General features: G+C 37.1%; 1 protein-coding gene across 1 annotated transcript in view; it reads left to right on the plus strand.

Annotated features, from left to right (window-relative positions):
• The window catches only part of HHIP (hedgehog interacting protein), an 88317-nt gene that overhangs the window by 4714 nt on the left and 63492 nt on the right, over positions 1-20111 (plus strand). Inside the window, exons 2-4 of the mRNA XM_060147127.1 lie at positions 1316-1508; positions 7582-7738; positions 8440-8641. Of these exons, the coding sequence (XP_060003110.1) occupies positions 1316-1508; positions 7582-7738; positions 8440-8641 (552 nt within the window). The remainder of the gene's footprint in view (positions 1-1315; positions 1509-7581; positions 7739-8439; positions 8642-20111) is intronic.

Here is a 20111-nt window from a genome sequence, read left to right on the forward strand (position 1 = left end):
ATTGGACGTTTAAAATTTCAGCATGCCTTGTATTCAACAATTTTTTTTAGTTGCTTTGCTCTTTCAGGTCCAAATTTTGTGATCACTTAGAATATCTTTATCCTAAAAAATAGAAGCCATGTGATTCGCTCAATTTACTCAAATTAGAATCTCAACTTCAGAATGAAATATTTGCTTTGAGCAGTGATCTATAGAGTTTAAAATGTTAATTTCAGTTCATAGTTCTAAAGAAATAATTAAGTATAAACATAGTTGTATAAACATAGTTATATAAACCGGGAAAACACAAAATTCAGTCCCATGATGGTGTTTTTTAATACCATATGGTGTTTTTTAATATGAAAAATCAATGCTTAATTTAGACAGCACTGCATTTCACATCTCAAATATTGTGCTGATAGTCTATATTTATATTTATTAGAGGACGTCCTGAAGTCAGTTTTTTAAAGTTAGTACTAGACACTGAAACCGATTTTATCTGCAAAGTACTAATCTCAATGAATCAATAACTCTCAAATTAGTCTTATTGATATAAAAGACATAATAATGCTGTATAAACAAAGATAAAAGTATGCCCTTTTTCACTGAAACTCACTAAATACAATACAAAATCACTTTTCTTAAACTCTTGTGTTTTTCGTGCATATAACATACCTGAGGAACTAGTTAGAACATTTTTCCTGGCTAAAATACAATGAATAATAATAATTGGTCTTAAACCTGTTTGACACAGCTTCAGGTATTATTTTTATAGAACATGAAAGGGCGATATTTCCGCCCCCCCTTTAGAAAACTTTCCCTATGCAATCTGTGTATTGAAAATTAATTAAAATGAGAACAATGTAATTCAAGTAATCTTTGAGAATGTCGTTAGGAATTTCAGGAGTGAAATAGATTTTTACCCAAGACACAAATAAGCCATGTCTTAAAAGTTGCTTTACGTACAGTGGGATAAAGGTATTTGGAGTTTTCAAGTTAAATTATCAGTCAGTGTATACTTTGAGGCAGAGTAAGAAAAAGGGTTAAAGAATCTATATATAATTGTCATTTAATTTTTCACACCTGAAGGACAGATAAACAGACTTGGATTTGCAAGAGTAAGAAGCATGTCTGTGCATCCCTACCCTTTGCCCTCCCATCCCAACCCAAGAGACTGCACTTGTGTCCTTATAAAGGCATACTGTATTGTGACTTGGTGATTCTTTGCAGACAACAGCTAAATGACACTTTTCTCTTTCCATGATGACCAAAAAACATAACTAAACCCAACTTCACGGAACTAAAAAGAAGTTTGTTTCTGATTTATGGCTTTCAGATGTTTTCTGTTACCAACAACACAGAATGCGGGAAGTTACTGGAGGAAATCAAATGTGCACTTTGCTCTCCACATTCTCAGAGCCTGTTCTACTCACCTGAGACAGAATCCTTGGAAAGAGACCTGGCACTTCCCCTGCTGTGCAAAGACTATTGCAAAGAATTCTTTTATACTTGCCGAGGCCATGTTCCAGGTAAAAAAAAAGATACATTAAATCAACTACTGCAGAATAGCTTTCCAAGATACCTGTTCCTAAATGCTTGCTTAGGAAAGTGTAAAATTTATCTGCCTTTCACAGTATCTATTTTTACCTCATAATTCACTGTTCCAAACTTGGAACCTTTTATTGCTGCTCAAATTGCTGCTGTCATTTCAGCCTACAAACAATACATTGTTTTGTTGAAGTGTTTAACATTTCTCGTTAAATGGATAATACAGTTGGTAATCTTTACACAGCTGGATTATCAGCACAAATCTCTTGTTGGTGCCTTTAGTCATCAGCGTTGATATCAAGACAGCTTCCCCTTCTACACAGCTGATACATAAGTGCAGATTGTACATCGACTTTTAAGGTATTTCCTTAAATAAAATATAATTCAAAAGGCCCCAAAAAGTAACACCTTACAAAGCATTTTCATATATAATGACTAATTTGCTCCTCATAAACCCTGTGAGGTAGATAGGAAAGGTCTGGTCATTTCCATTTGACAGATGAGGAAAACTGAGCCTCAGGAGAAGTTAAATGCCGTAACCAAACTTGTACTATGAGAAAGTGATAGGCTAAAAGAAGTTCAAGTTCTTATGCTTATAATGTCCCAGATATACCTGGTCACTGTCGTCTTTTGGACCCTAATAAACATATAGGCTCTTGGGCATTGATTAATTTTACCATCAGAAGCTTGTAAACCTTGGTGGGTTTTGCTTTAGGTTGGAAGAATCAACACAGAGGTAGAAACGAATTTAACGAGTCCGATTCTGTTTAGTTAGGCAGTGTCACCCACAAACAAATCTACTGAAACTAACAGTTTATAAAACTCAATGGCACTGAAGGACAAGACAAGCTTTAAGAACTGTAGGATGCACTTGGAGAATTTTTTTTAACTGCTATGGACATTTTACTTTTTTCTCTGACCCAGAAAAGTGTAGATTTTTGTATTTTTTATAGAGCTCTCCTAATAGCCTAAGAAAACATTTTGACTAGGGTTGCTTGCCTCCTTTGGTGTACCATAACAAGTATCTAAACCCATTCAATATGAAAATATTATTATTGTTTTTTTTAACTACAGCCATGTTTCTAAGGCTTTCCTTCAACCAGCTGTTTCTTTCTCTTTATCACATTCCCCAAAGCAAAGTAGAATAGGTCACGGTTGCCTAGATGGCCTGCCGAGAAGCGATAACAGATTAGGTCCCATAAAGTTTTGCTGCAAATTTCCAGTCTGCAAGGTTTGCCTTTACCACTATAACTTGAAAATGGTATTGACAGTGGGCATTTTTATCTACCTTTATCTACTTGCGATAAAAACCACTAGGCTGGATTTAGAGACTCATCTGTGGGGTGCTTCCTATATTTGAAGGTATTTTAGCTTCCAGAACAAACAACAAAAAGCAATATCCACTGAAAGAGAGAGCACAGCAAACAACTCAGGAGCCAGAGCTGCAAGCACCTCACTCCCCAGATCAACATATGTGGTGACGAATGACAAATTTATTTTTCTACAAAGTTTGTATATATGTAAAACTGCTGAAGTGCATCAAGATGTCAAGTGCTTTTGGTGGCCACCCAGGCTGCCTTGAAAGATAACCAGATGAAAGCTCTACTCCAGTGGTGGGTGGAGCAGCAAGGCTACTTTTCAGGGCCAGGCCAGCAGGCTTTAGCAACGAGCAGAGGGGGCTTCCTCTGCATCCATCAAATGCTAATAATTGCTCTAAATACTTGTCCCAAAAGTGAGCTGTAATAACACACTCTTTGTGTTACTTAGGTTGATCAATTTGTTAGCCAGACTGATCCTTGGCACGTAGGTTACCATTTCTTAAAGTATGATGAATCAGATAATAATCCTCCCCTCAGTCCTGGCCCCCAGCACAGAAGGCTCTTTAGAATTCTAGAACACTCGTTTTTCAGAAACTGCTCAAAATTTGTAATAATTTCACCTTCTTAAGTCTATTTAATGACATGGATTGCTTTTCTCCGAAGTTCAAAATTGTGAAAAACAGCTACTTAGTGATTCTTCTTTTTTTTTTTTTTTTTTTTTTTTACTATCCTCCTTGTTAGCCTCATCTTTCTGCAAATCAAAAACATGAAGAGGAAGGGACCTTAAGGGTGTAGTTTGCTAAGAGAAGGGAACTGCTGAAAGGGGTTGAAAGAGTGAAAATAATTCTAGACACATCTTCATTTCTTCCCCCACTGCCCAATACGTAAAGAATTAAACACATAAACGGTCTATCCCTTTGCTTCACCCTCTTGGCTTTAAGGAAGTGCCACTCACTTTGGGATACACGTATACCTGAAAGACAGCTACTCTCCAGAAACTTTAATTCAGAAACATTCATGGTCTGCTTACTTCCACAAAAATGAAAAAAGAAGTTACAAATCACTACAGTGAGGAGACACTAGAGTTTTATTAATCATAAATATTCTCCTGTTGTGACTTTACTTAGGGAGATAAACTCTTAAAACTTCTAAAAAAATACCCAAATTTCATTAAAAAAAAAACCACGGGAACTCTTTTCTCAATACCATGGGTCTCGTCTTTTGCCTGAATTATGGTGAACTGAGGAGATGCTTTACTGTTCACTAAATGATGGCCTAATAAATACCCTCTGTGGAAAGGATAGGAAAGGACATCTCTGGGCCTTGCTTCTCCCTTTATACTTGTTATCATAGTGATTTTTATCACTCTTGGACCATCATATCTCAGCTGTAGGTTATGGTAGTGTGAAATATCTGTCTGTGCACAATTAGTTCAATTGGTTTAATCCCATTGCTACAGAGGCCGAGGTCAAGAATTTGATTCCACTGAGTTTCTCGAGTCCATAGCCACTCCTGACCCAGTCAGATATCTTACACGTGTGTCTCATTAGTGCCCAAGAGTGCAAACCAGAGCGGATATATGAATACACCAAAGTCTACTCCCTCTGCTAGAAAATGCTCTCTAGTGCAAGCCTTACAGATGGTAGGGTTTTTTCATTTTTTCTTTATCATGATGAACAGCATATATAATGAGGAAAAAATAACTCTTCTGTAGCATACATGCTCAGAGAAAAATACATGCTTAGAAAACTGCACAGAGAATATTTATTTACATGTCAGTATTTTATAGGGTGCTTTGTGGTACAGTAGGACTGGGTTAATGATCCAGGAGAAGAGTTACAGTTCCAAAACATTTGATAAATTATCAGGAGTTATAAAAAAATTACAGCTGCTGGAATCATCAGTGTACTTCCATTGTTAGTGGACTTCATCATATTATGATGATCCAGGGTGAGCTGCACATCTTCAGTAAAATGCTCTTCAGTGTTTCCTTCCAAACAGAAGGGTACCATTCGGTAAATTGTATCCTCCCTGACAATAAATGTTAGCCCTATGTCCTGAAACCAGATCTCTTTTAGTTCTTCACAGGAAAATATATCTTACTCATCCCTGCTTATAAAATCGGGTCATTTAAGGTAAAGTACTAACGAAAGTATTAGATGTTTCAATTCAAAGTAACATAATTGTCAGAAAAATGCCCGGATTTTTATGTAAAAGTCTTCTGAGTTGGCCCCCTTCTTCCCACTTAGATTGTTCAGTTTGTCTCAATACTGTAAAAAGCTCGGAATAATTCATTGTTAACATTCTGGTTTTGTTTTGTTTTGTTTTGTTTAATTTGCTAAGAGAGCATAGTATCTCTGGAGCGACAGAGTTTATGAATCTGTACTCATTCATCTTCAGATGTTCCATTTGAAAATGATTTCTCATTTCCTCGTGTTTGTCCCCAGCTAATAATTCCTTATAAAATGAAATTAGCCACCGGCATCGTTCATTAATTTCCCCTTAAGATGGTATTGGTTTGCAGACTGTAATGCTGGAAAACAGATATGTTTTTAAAAAGCAAACTCAAAATTTCCTCTGAATTGCACTTTGGAATTTTTCTGCGACCCCTGCAGGCAAATAATCACATTAAAACAAAAGGTCTCCTTCACACATTCAGTTATAAATAGATCCATAGTATGACAGTCTTCCCGCATGCATCAGACTGACATGGAGAACTCCCTGCCTGAAGGTAAATATATATTGATATGTAGAGAGAGATATATATAGAGATATATCTACATATCTATATAGAGAGATATATAGAGATACATATCTACATATCTATATAGAGAGAGATATAGAGAGATATATATCTACATATCTATATATATTTATATATAAAACACCTAGCCCCCCAAAACTTCTAGCCCCAAACTGTGAAAAGTCTGATTTAGCAACTCAGTTTTCCTTCTCTTCTTTTTACCTCAAACAGAATTATTTCACACTACCGGGCAGTTTTCATCTGATGCTTAGCCATTAAAGAATGGAGGAGAAAAGTTATCTTTCGCAAACAGTGAATTGCTGAAGATGAGTAAAAGCTGTTGCAGCCGTCATTCTTCTCCCCAATTTCTAATCCCTGGATTTTTTCAAAGAAAGATAACCTCCTCCCCAGCTGACACCCTCCTTGCCTCCTTCCCAGCTGACAGCCTCCTTGCCTCCTCCCCAGCTGACAGCCTCCTTGCCTCCTTATTCTGCCCACCTCCCCCACAACACACACACACACTCCCAAGGACATCTGCTTTTACTTGCCAGTTTCCCAAAGGCAAGATGTTTCCCAGTAGTTGAGTCAGATATTGGCCTTGAAGAGTCTGTCTCAGAAATTTAGGGGTGATCCATTTCACCCAAAAGTTAGGTCAAAATGTATATTATGTTTTAACCATTTGGGACCCGCGGATTCCAAGATTAGCTTTAGGTTTGAGGGGACCTAGGTCAAGCTCACAGAAAATCAACTTTTTAGGGTCTTTCATGTTCCATTGATGCGCCTCACTTGGTTGTCCCCAAATCCTTGTTCTTGCAAATCCTTGCAAACTTGCATCCATTATACAACTTCTAAACCTCACCTGGGTTACCAGGTGCCTTTGTTACAAAACTGATTGGGAGTACAATAATCTAATTTGTTAGGTAAAAATCAAGACCTTGAGCATAATTAAAGGTATGAAACCAGAAGCAGGAATTTGGGACATCATATAAAGTCAACTCTGATAGCAGCATCATATTTTAATAGCAAAATCATCAGAATATGGAAGTGAATCTGATTAATTAATATGCCCTCCCCCCAATAAAAACCTACCTTATTAATTCAAATTGTAAAAGAAATGTCAAAATTGTTTTTGTAATAGGATCTTCTTTCTTATTCAACTTTTTATTTGATAAAAATTCTTACTATGTAAGAAATTTAAAAAAAAGGTCTTTCACATCCTTTTAAGTCTACTCTGCAGTTTTGTTTTGGCCTGTTTTAATATTGTTTTCATTGAGGGGTAGTATGTCAGCTATTCTGCTTGAGACTATTGAAAGGATATCTTAAAGAAAATTTTTGTATTATAAAATAATCATTGTCTCCAGTAAGTGAGCAAGAAAAAAGGCACCAACACATTTGAATATAGAGCCTCTGTTACTGGCATCAATTCGTTGCTTGATCATTCCAGGGAGTCAGTCATTTACTGTAGCATATAATGAATGACCTTGGGATAGTAACTAGATTTATTATTTAATCATATATGAGTGACAATACAATAAGAATTGTAAAATGACCCAAACTGCCTCCCGATGGTCTATCTCTTTCCTGATCGCAATTTGTTCTTCTTAGGAATAGTACTGTGGGCAAAAAGTGCTGAATAGTAATCAGATGAGCTTGAAAGTACAACATATGGTAACCAGGGAGGCTTGAAAACAGAGTCAATGCAATAACAAGATTAATGCTGTGTTCGTATCAATTCTGTTTCATAGGAGCCTTTTAAGACATCCAACACAGTATCATTTCACTTTTACTGCAATTTTTAAATTTTGGTTAAAAAAGAAATGGAAACCCCAAGCCAAAAAATATGTTCTTCTTACCTTTTGTTTTTTGTCTATATATTTCCCTAGAATATTCATATAGTTCCTAAAAAATTCTTTACCTATATTTTGTCTTTCAAATGCTCTGTTTTTACCATGACACTAAATATTTCTAAGGTGTCCTTTTACATTTTTAAAGGTTTCCTTCAAACTACTGCTGATGAGTTTTGCTTTTACTATGCAAGAAAAGATGGTGGCTTGTGCTTTCCAGATTTTCCAAGAAAACAAATCAGAGGACCAGCATCTAACTACTTGGACCAGATGGAAGAATACGACAAAGTGGAAGAGATCAGCAGGTTCATAAAGATAAATGTTCTTTAATCTTAAAAAAAAAAAAAAAAGAAAAGAAAAAACCCGACAAGTCTTGTGGTTTTAACAATGAGTCAACTGGCTATGCTCATGTCCAGCAGCTATATCCTCCAGATGCTTTTTGTTTTCTTTTTGGTAGTTTGCTTCTCTAAAATCATATTCGCTTAAATGCTTTTAATGCTGAGACTACTAATCTTCTGTTATGAGCTTGGCTTCTCTCTGATTCATGGGAATTTTATGAGTATAGTTTTAAACTTGAATTTTATGATAGTTGTTAGCTTATGGCACTGTGGAAACATTCAGCACAATTATTAGTAGCAAATCAGAGTTTTATAAATAGATCTTAGAACTTTCTCTCTGAGTGCCTTTCTGTAAGGTTTAATTATTGTGAGTAAAGTCAGTTTTAATTAGAGTCACTGAAAGATGAGATAGTGAGCTTGTGAAATTTTAAAATACATATGTGTTTTGATTCTCTCCTTTACTTCCTAATAGAAGGCTTTTTTGGTTTTTTTTTTTTTTTCATTGAAAAGAATTTAAAAGAATCAGAGTGTGACCTTGGGTTAGCAGCCCTTCGTGATTATCAAAACCGTTGATTCCTAGAGGAAATATATTTTGAAAAGGATGCTAAGTGCATCCCTTACCTCCTTCATCTCAAGAAAAGCTTACTGGTTTTCTTTAATTTGTTTAGAAAGCACAAACACAACTGCTTCTGTATTCAGGAGGTTGTGAGTGGGCTGCGCCAGCCCGTCAGCGCCCTGCATAGTGGGGATGGCTCACACCGTCTCTTCATTCTGGAAAAAGAAGGTTACGTGAAGATACTTACCCCTGAAGGAGAAATTTTCAAGGAGCCTTATTTGGACATTCACAAACTTGTTCAAAGTGGAATAAAGGTTGGCTTTTTAAATTTTATTTATCTTTGCTCTGGCTATGTTAATTTTATTTTAGTGTTCTCCTCACTAAAGGTATTTCTTTGTAATAAAAGAAATAATATAGGAGAAAATAAGGAGACAACATAAGGGAACAATAATTATGGCAACTAAATCAGGACAATGACATTAAATTTTTAATGTTATTTGGTGACTATTAAGCAGTGCAATCAGATTGATATTTTTGACATCGTTTCCCTATGTAATTTACATACTTAAAATAATTATTGGTTTTATAAAGTATTTGTTTAAATATTGTTTAACAGGCATTAGAATTGTATATCAGCATTTGCTAGCAGAAACAAAGAGGTCTTTGGGTTACTTTGGCAATTGCAAATCATTCTTTTACCGCATCTGTGTTCAAGTCTGTGTCATAAAAAATGCTACTTATACTGTAATTTCCTTGTACAATATTTTCACAGGTAAGTCAGATATTTTTATCTATAATTAGCCACCTTTATAATATATAAGCCCATCTATTGCCTTCTTCTCCCACTTCTCCAATTTGAATTCTCATGTTAAAGTAATCTAGTAGGTATATAAATAAAATTATTGTCAAGTTTATTTCACAAGAGAGTAACACAGTACAGTGTTAGCAGTACTAAGCTATAAGGCAAATTGTGGCATTCTAAATTAAGACATTTAACAGCTCATGACCGTTTTAGAATGAAACGAATTAAGTATGATTGGGGAAGAACTGGTTATCTTTTTCTAAACTGGAAAAAAAAATCAAAGGAGGATTTATACTCTGCTACTCATATCGAAATAAGCTCCTCTTTGCTTTGTTAAGCTCTATTCAAAGGTAAGAACATCAAAACCAGCAGAAACAAATCAGAAAAAAGTATAAATATACTCGATGTCTATCTATTCAATATCTACTACATGAAATAATTAGGGTGACTCAGTTAGATCACAGAGAATACCTATTGTTTGGACCACCCAGCCTCCAGGCCATGTTGTGACAGCATCACCAAGACATACTGCGTAAGAGAAGTATTTTATGGTACTTGTGGTCCTTTAAGGAAAAGGACTTTGGCACCAAGACACAGATCATTTGGAAAAGCTGTTTAAATCAGTAGTTTCCACTTTCTCCCAATAAAATTTTTCATTACACTTCACAGCAAATATTCCAAAGTCTCTTAAAATAAAGCATTAGTGTTTTGCACATCAGAGTTCAATAAATACATTCTGAAATGTGTTCTGATAACTCATTGCAAGTGGTACCTCATGAGGAAGGAATAAGGATGCAGCAGCAAGTGCATTACTCACTACAAGTGTTTTACTCACCTTGAAAGTTAAACATGCTCTCTATAGAATAAAAAATTGGGGAAAGTAAAGTATTTTAAAAATCATCACCTATAATCCCATCAGTTAAAGAATATCACTATTAACATTTTGATATACTTTCTTCCAGTTTTTATATTAAAATTAAATGAATTTTTCCTGACTACAAAAGGAACACAGGTCCATATTAATAAATGTGCAAACAGAAGAACATGTTTTCTTATAGCTTTTTTCCTAAGAAGTGTTAAAATAAAATTGAAATCAAACCATATATACATCTTTTTAGCCTTCTTTTTTCACCTAACAGTATGTCATGGATATGTTACCAGATTTGGAAACTTTTCTCAAAAACTTAGTTTTTTTGAGTGTTCCATTTCCTTATTATGAGATATTTAGGAAGACCCCCAGTATTTTCCTTTTATCATTGTAAATAATGTTATCTATCATTCTTGTATATATTATTTAACCTGATCATGGATGATTTCTTTAAAATTCACTGATAAAAAGAGCATTACTGAGTTGAAGGACATATGCCACAATACACATTGCCAATGTGCTCTAAAATTTAATATATCTTTGGGTATTTGAGAGAATAATACATAGTTTTCAAATACTATTTTACTTAAAATGTTGGTATGAAAAATCTGTGTATGATAAAATGTAGGTGAAAAAAATGGGCTCAGAATACTTGAAAATTTTGTTGTAAGAAGGAAAAAACTGATGTTCTTGTTTCTACTTCAATTTAACTGCCTAAAGAATGCCCTGCTTCTAATTAGAGTTACTTCAGACGCCCTCTTCATTTACACCCATTCATTGGGATATGAATGAAAGTGTATCTTCTCTGACTTTGAGACATCTCATCATGCAGGAAAATTATACAAACTCGGTTATGACAGTGCCATGATTCTGCAGTATGTTCTGCAGGCCTCTAGGAATTCTGCAGAACCCTTTTTGGCCTTCCTTTCCTAGGAGAGCTGCAGGGCTCCTGGGGCTTAAAATAAACTTCAAAATCCATTCTTCTCCATATGTATTGATAGAATACATATTTCTACATTAAAGACATATTTCAAAGTGCATATTTTGGATTCCCTTAGTATTTGGCACTAGTGATATCAATAAGATAGGAATCTATCACATGGATATTTGAGTGTATACTGATAAGGGAGTAACAAGACCACATCCTTATCGCTTCGAGTAGCTTATACAACAACTGGCCTTTATCTCAGTCTCCAAGGAACTCCTGTCACAAGTCACAGATTGGAAGTGTTAGAAGTGGCTACTGTTGGTTTGATGGGGTGGGTGCCAACACATTCATGAGTTGATTAGGATTATGCCATTGACTTTTGTGGTATGCCCCTCAGAGACTTCTGAAGTGAAAACATTATCACAGTTACTTCACAGTCATTTTTCAGGCTTCTTGATATGTGAATAGTTAGTTGTTCATGTTAGTGTACAGTTAGTGTATTCTGTGTTCGTCAGTGATCATTTTGCATTAATAATGCAAATAGGAATTTTCATAAATTATCATGCATATCACTTCTCTAGTCTTTTAGTTTTAAAAATCCTAAGAGAGGGAATAAAGCTGTTTTAACAGACCAAAGTATTGATTGCAATTTTCAAATCACAGAATTAATAATGTATATGAAACCCAACCTTGGTATGTTTGAAATAAATACAGGACAAACCACAGTGATGATCTCCCCATGATATTAAGTAATGACCAGTATGAGTATATTAAATCAGACATAAAGAGGAACTCTTGATTATAAGAGTTTCTAAAAGCTAGCGCTGGCTATAGGGAATTTGGAATTCCTTTTCTGCTAATTGTCAATTAAGAATTGACAGGGATATCTGTCACCTGGTTAAGGACGGGCCTTTTTGTGGCAAAAAGCTAGACTTGGTTGATCTCCTTCAATCTCTATCAGCCCTGATTCTGATACCACCAGCAAAGAGCCAGTCATTTGGGGAACTTGGAAAACTCCTCCCTAAATGGGTCCTGACTGAAGCTAAAAATATGGCATCTGGTTTTTATCTAACACCCTGATTGTAGGAGATTTCAGTACCCTGTGAGTGTAACTAAGTTTCACCGAGCAAAAGTTAGGTGCAAAAGTGCAAAGCACCCGCTAAAGAATTGACTTCTTTCTGCTAAAGGAAATAAATTATGGAGTTGGATGAATGGAGTAAACTCTGTGCCGTATGAATTTAAACTGCCATTTAGGAAGAGGTGATTCCATTCACAACAGCTCAAATCCTAGAAGACTGAGCTTTGTGAAATTGCCAAGAGTGAGTCAAAAATAGGTGTGAAAACTAGATAGTGGTTTGCTAGATCCTTGGTGCTAGTGCACTGTACAAGCTGACCACTCATACTGATGCTATGAAGAAGGGCTCAAGTGTCCAACTGGTGAGCAAACTTTAACATCTTCATTTTGTGTGTCTAGTGTCGGGGGGAGGGCTTATACCTTGTCTGTTGTTGATATTGTTTTTCCCAAAGAGGGAAATTCCAGGATCCTGGTGATTTGAAATCTTTAAATTGAGCTTATATCTGAATTACTAGTCAGAACTTCTGGAAGTACTAGAACCAGCCTCATCTACTTGAAGTCCTTGAGGATGACAGACCAGTGGCTTCCAAAAATGGCTGCAGAGTAGAACCGCCTGGGAGCTTTAGAAAATTCTGCTGCCCAAATTAAATCAGAATATCTAGAGTTAGGACTCAGGCATTGATACATTTTTAAAGCGTTTATAGGTAATTTCAGAAGCACTGGTCTAGACTGAGCCAGACCCCCGGATCAGTTGAATAAGGAATGAGACACATTTTCTCTGCCCATCCATGGCCAAGTCATATTACTGAAATGACCACTGAGAGCAAATGGTTGGACACCAGTTGTCATTGTCCTGTACCTTCTGTCATTTACCTGACCTACACATATTACTTGTCCACTCTGAGTGAGGAGATGAGTAGTTAACTCTGTCAGCATTGTAAGATTCTTGATAGAAAGTTTCGGAAAATGACACTTAAAAATCTCAACAGTTGGGCTTCCCTGGTGGTGCAGTGGTTGAGAGTCCACCTGCCGATGCAGGGGACGCGGGTTCATGCCCCGGTCCGGGATTTCCCCCATGACGCGGAGTGGCTGGGCCCATGAGCCATGGCCGCTGAGCCTGCGCGTCCGGAGCCTGTGCTCCGCAACGGGAGAGGCCACAGCAGTGAGAGGCCCGCGTACCGCAAAAAAGAAAAAAAAAAAATCTCAACAATTCATTCTAATTGGACAATTGCTTTACCTATTACGTTTTCCTATTTTTGTTCCTTTTGGGAATTTGGTATTCAGCTAGTTGGCCAAATTGTTCTCATTCCTGTTCCTAAACTATGTAGTTTGCTATTATATCTGAAAACCCTTGTTACGCCAGAAGTTACTCTAGTCTAATCTTACCAAACTTCCCCTGACCACCAAGAATCTGAAAGTCAGCCTTAGCTTTGCATGTGTGTGGCAGTTAAGACAAGCCTGCGCCTGTCACCTACAGGGTGGACCCCCAGGGAAGCTGACACACACCGTTCTCTGCACCCCAGTTCTCAGGGGCAGTCAGAGGACCAAGAGGCTCGCACCCGCAGCAGACAGAGCTAAGACTTGTCGATCATTGGAACAAGTGTGCCTGGGCTCCTGTCCCTCTCTATCTACTTGGGTCCTCATTTCAAAAGATGCTTTTCGAAGCAGTCCTTTTACCGCGGGAGGAGAGGACGTAAGGCTGAAAGCTGCTGTTGTCCGGGTGGCTGAGCCCATTGACACTGGGGCTCTTGAGAGACAGTGACCCAGGTGCCCAGGAGCCACAAGAGCATGTGGAGGAGGACGCAGTGTGTGCCGGGGCAGGACCCGGCCGGGCAGCCTCTGATTTCACATGCTTGTAAATCACATGCATACTTAATGAGCAGCGAAAGTTTAGTGAAATCCATTGCTCATCATCCCATTGGGATTGATGTCCTACTTTTCTGAAGTTTGTCAGAGACCCTCCCTTTTACATCTTCCTCTGTCTTTAACTGGTGATCTTATGGCAGCCCATGCAATGTTAGCGTATTTTTTTTTCAAGTGAAATGAGTCAGAACATAAATGAGAAGCAATTTACTTTTCAAAACCATTGTTGGAAACATAGCACGCATGTGTGCACACACGTACACATGTATGTGGCAGTGATTGGGTCCCATATCAAATGCTTCCTCAGGAAAATTGTTAGAACTCTGCTTTAAAGCATGCTTCAGGTTGAAAGAAAGTGTGTGTTCGGTTGAAAGAAAACAGCAATATATTTAGTATATTTGATAAATATTGCAATACAATAGAAGAGTCACCATTCTGGAATTTTTTGTATATGTGACATTTTTAAAGTTTGTGACCTATCAAACTACTGCATTAGAATTTATTAAATCTCATCTGAAAGACAGTTGCTCTAGTGGTAGAAATAACCATTAGATAAATTCATTCTAAAAGTGGTAGAAAGTTAATTGAAGAGTCTTTCCTCAGATAAAAACTTTTAAATGCCTTATTTTGGGGGTAGTTTAAAATTCTGGTTCCAAACCATTAAAATATAGATCCGCAAGTAAAATTTTTTACTGTGTTTTTTTTAATATATATATCAAGGTAGTAATGATGTGGCATTAAACCCAACTTTATTTTATTGAGTGTTGCTGACCCTACATCAGAATGCCCTGTACTCTGAGATAAATGTTGTTTTCAATTTTTACATAAGTCTAATCTCATTTTAAATCTAAGACAAAAGTCCACAGAGAAATAATTTTTTTGTCCCTTGGTCATGTGAAATAATCTCAGTGTAATGTAATTTGGTTAAGTTAATTTCATTTCTGGTGCTCTTACTTTTTTATTTTGGCATTTGCAATTCTACTGATAAAGCATTTTAATAAATGTCAATGGACATAGATATGGTGTATGCCAGTATAAACGGGTTTAATCTATAAAGTACTCTCCAGCATGCATCATGTTTTTTTTACTGAAGTCGAAACTGCAGTATGCAGGGTCCCTCCAGTTGAGTAAAGAAAGACCTGCTTTCTCCTACATTTTAGGTCCTGTAACTCACAGCTGAGGTGAGGAAAGCTTTTACATGAATGTCTTTATATTTATCTAAGACTTGAAGGGCAAAGGAAATAGAGCCTATAAATCTCAGAAGTCCTATGGTAATCATTTAAAACAAGTGAAAAACCAAGAAATCTGCACCCTAGAGAAGGTCACTGCCATCTTTCAAAAGCATCTGTCTGGACGTGGCAGCCACCACCTCTCTGTATCTGACTAGAAAGAGAACAGAGAAGGGCTGCTGGTGATATCAGTTGGCACGACTTTCCAGTGGCTCTATTATCTAATGAAAAGGAAATCACAGGTGTCCCAAAACTGCCTCTAAGTAGTAGAAGGTAGCACAGTACTCCCTTTTAGAGACAGTCGATAGCTTTTCTTTCCCGTACTAGAGATAGTCTTCAAGCCAGCCATGTTGTTAGCAAGAATACAGTAAGTCCCCTGCGTACGAACGAGTCCTGTTCCGAGAGCACGTTCATTAAGTCCAATTTGTTCTTAAGTCCAACAGTTAGCCTAGGTACCCAAATAACACAATCGGCTCTATATACTGTACTGTAATTGGTTTATAATACTTTTCACACAAACAACACGTAAAAAAACAAACACAAAAAATAAAGAAAACATTTTTAATCTTACAATACAATACCTTGAAAAGTACAGTAGTACAGTACAACAGCTGGCATGGAGTGAACAGGCAAGAGGAGTTACTGAGTGTAGGAGGGAGAGGAGGTGGGAGATGGTAGAGCTGAAGCATCGTCAGCAATAGGAGACGGAGGGCAAGCTGCAATTTCACTCACACCTGACGTTGATGGAACGCATGTTTGCATCTTTCAAAATTCGCAACTTGAAGGTTCATATGTAGGGGACTTACTGTACTCTAGTCTTCTCTCTTACTAATCATAACCACCATTCTTTTAAGCACTTACTTTGCTAAGCCATTACATAGAGTACCTCTGTAATCCTTCTGGTAACCCTGTGAGGCAGGTATGCTTATCCCATTTCACAGATGAAGAGACTGAGATCCAGAAGTTAAGGAAACTGCCCAAGAGAACAGCACAGCGCCAGTAGCAGAGCCAGATTTGCAAGGCAGTTGTCGGACGCCATTCTGTCAACCACGGTGCTGTGCTGCACTGTGCTTTTGATCAACAGCCACTGCACAGGAGAAAAGATTGGGTAGCACGTTTAAGAAGCAGAGATGGGTGACGGTTGGTGTAGACATGCTCAGTGCTGCTCGTCCTGGCTCGCAGGACAGTGGGGAGGCTGAGGGCCTAGATCTAATGTCAAGCATACAGACTTGGGTGCTAGTCACTGCATTCATACCACGTGCTGGTTGTTTGACTCTGGACAAGTTATTTAACCTCTAGGCTTGGTTACTTCATCTGTAGTATAGAGGTGACAAAAGGTTGCACCTACGACTTTACGTGTACAATCTCACATGAATCCGAAGTACTTTGTAAGCATTAGCTGTTATCATCATCTATTACACTAACATGAAAGGAAGAGGAAGGAAAGGAAAAGGTGCCCAGCCCTCAGAATGACTTACAAGCTCCTGTGGCCACAGTTAACTATACTCTGTAGTATTTAACAGTCCCCCCTCGTATGGGATTGGATGACAATTTATGGGAATTCCATGATAGTGTTAGTGTTTGCACCAAAATTATATGGCAGTCTTATGGGAGCAAAGTTATACTGATGTATGTCTGTGGGTTTACTTCCATTCAAAAAGATAAACCTAGAATATATTTTTTATCAAAATGTATAACTGGAGGAAGAGAACATCTTCATTTTTAGATCATCACCTCTTGGCATTAGGTGTAGGGCATTGCCACCTACCTCATTATGCAAAACGCCCCAGGTCTGGAGTTTCTCAGAGCACATGCCTGACGATGATTAAGCACAAAGCAGCTGACCCATGAGTACGGCAGCAAAAGCTTCCTCAGCATTTCCTTGCTTTCAGAGTAGTTTTTCTCAACCTGGATATTATAGTAATGTAGGTCTTTTTGTGTGTTTATTTTGGAACATGGTTTGTGTCACTCTGCCATAGAATTAATAAATTGTAGGATTTGCAAAGGAAATATACTGAGACTGAAAACTAAGAAAGCACATATTTTTGCCCACCAGCAACAATCGCTCAAAGCACAGATTTAGAATCTCAGGGTCTGGGAGGGGAGCAATTGGGCAAAGTTGCTCTGAAATTAACATGTAATGTCATGATACAAAGAGTGTATTACTCAACAAAATATTTTTGTAAAAGAAGCAGATGAGGTCAGGGAAGAGAGAAGTTTAAAGGAAGGTTTCAGAATTAAACAACATAACAGACATCAGTTAATTTATCATGAAATGTGCTAGAGGTCAGGTGTGAGAATATATAAATGAAATGATCTCAGCTACCTCCCTCTCAGACCCCAGGCTGCAGTAGACCCTTTTCCCATCACATCAACTCAGTAGTTTACAGAAAGCTTCCTAAATCTGTAAGCACGTTTGCTCCTTGATTTGTCTTCTTACCTAAGACCAATTTTGGGAGTTTGTTTATGTAGCATTTGCCTCTTAACAGACTTCTTTCATCTTTACATTTATATACTAAATATATAGAGAGATTTATGTATATAATATATAATACTTACGGAAAATAAATATGTACGTAAATATGTTATCAATTACTATAATCCATTTTAATTTATTTGTTGGTAGTATTCGCCAATTGACGTTTAGTTTTGTTTTGTTTTGTTTTTAAAGTCTGAAAGTCTGCAATTATGTTGAACTATCATAATATCAAAGTGGCCAGAACTGAGGACATTTTGAAAAACGGGGTCACTGTCTAGAAATTAAAATCATCTTTGGAAAGCTATTTATTGAGACCATTCTGTAATGTGTTATAATGAGAAAAGTTCGAGAATATCTTTTTCTAAATCATGTCATTTTCTATCCCAGCTTGTCTTTGTGATACTAGGTGACAGTACATATGGCCACAGTGGCTTTTGGGAATTACCATCCAAAAGGAGTAAAATTTGACTCTTTTTCCTAGTGAATTTCCATTTTAACTCTATCTGGGCATGTTGTATACAACTAACTTTAAATTCATCCATTTACTCGTTTTAAAATGTTGTGCAGTTCCACAGGCCTAAATTTCAAATCACAGAAAATCTGTAAAAAATAATTATTTGTTTAAGACAAAAAATATGAGCTAATTATTCTATCATACATATATGTAGTAGCACAAAAACAGAAAAAAAACCATCAATAAATTTGATCTAAACTAATACCATGATTGCTTGCGGTTGACATTATATTTAATCTGCTTGTAAAACTGAACCCAATAAGCTGAAACTAATATGAAAATAAAGCATGATGACAAAGGATCTTAAAGGTTTATATATTGTCACAAAATTCTTGAGAAAAGAATATTCCTTCCAAATATTCAAATATTGAATATTCTGGCTTTCTCTTTAAGAGTAACTAAATTCTGTACTTTAAAAAAAAAAAATTCTAATAAGCTGTTTCCAAACCAACCTCTTATCCTAAAGCACTTTTGATCCAAATGGATCACACAGTTAAATAAAATGACATCTGTCCTCAGGCTATTTCTAGATAGGGAAAGCACATCTGTTCTAAAAACTCTTAGCCAACAGTTTGAAACTGTTCAGAAGAATTCCTTAAAAAAAGAAAAGACTGTGTACAGAGAGCAAAGAGAAGATGCTTGAGGTTGGAAAAAATTAGGACAGCACTAACCCTTAAGAGGATAAAAAGATAACCCAATTTAATTCCCATTAAATTCTTAGCCTTTCTATGAAAGATTTGGTGAGATTCCCACAGTGCAAACATCTTTGTGGATGGATGTGAACACACCTGTTCAGGAAAAGGGAAACAAAACTTGAACTGACTCCCTTCCCACACAGGTCACCAAACATCTGTCATAAGTTATCAATTACTAGCCTAGACTGGACTCAAGCCTGTGACCTGAGGTTGAAAAAGCCACGTAGCTCATTCGGTCTCTTACCTAGTCTGTGGTTTTACCCTGTACCACTGGTAAAGCTTCTGTTTAAATCTCCAGGGGTTTGGAAGACCAGGTTGACCCCGTGACATTAATAATGTATTTACGCCCAGGGTTTCCACGCACACCACCCTGGGGCTGATCTTAGTTAGGATTGTGTGACTTGCAATAATGTAGGCAGCTCCAAAAAGATTTACCCAATAGTTGGCATAGTTCTTTAATTGCATAAGTTCCTTAATTGCAACCTAAAGACAATGTCTTCTTGTCCAAGGAAGGTTGTGTGTGTGTGCGCGCGTGTGTGTATGTGTATTTTAAGATTTTGACTTTGATTAAATGTCAATACATATAAAACTTCTGCATAAAAGCAGAGAAACGAAACAAAGAAAGAAAACCAAAAAAGGCTTATGGGCATGACTAACTAGGTGAGCTTCTTCCCTTGTAATTATTAAAACTTTGGGCGACAGCATCAAATTGTCAATGCTTTTGATCCCTCCTGTGTCTCTTTCCTGTAATATCCCACCTCAGTTGGGTACATGTGAGAACTAATCTCTGAGTGGCTATGGCGCTCATCCACGGAGTTTGCCAGTGGTTGTGTGATTTGGAGCAATCTGCTTAACCTTCTGTGATTCTCTATGTCCTCATCTTGGAAATCAGAGGACTAGGCTAAATGATACCTTAGGTCTTTTCTAGCTCTAAAATTCTGCGAAATAGAAAGCAGTGTAAGTCTCCAACATTTTCCAAGAAAATTATGGTAAAGAGAAGTGGTCAGTGTGGCTCTGGCATTGGCAACTCCACCATTGCCCAGGCTCAGAGAGCATGGGGCTCACTTTGCTTAATTCTGATTTTTTTCCTTTGCACTGATATAGAAACACAGGCAGTGTCTCCCAGTGCAGAGCCCACCGGGCACCCTACCACACTGACAGATAGGTGCACTCACCTTTCCGGAAGGTCACTACCACTCCAGTTAATTTTTAAAAGCTGCATAACTCAGCATGAAGTGAGACTTCAGGTTTCAGTTAATGGAAGCATGATGTCTTTAATGTGTAGGAATAATAGGGTGGTAAGTTTTCAAACCTGGGTTCGAAGGTAAAGA

This window comes from Lagenorhynchus albirostris, chromosome 4, assembly GCF_949774975.1.
Source record: "Lagenorhynchus albirostris chromosome 4, mLagAlb1.1, whole genome shotgun sequence".
Lineage (NCBI taxonomy): Eukaryota > Metazoa > Chordata > Mammalia > Artiodactyla > Delphinidae > Lagenorhynchus > Lagenorhynchus albirostris.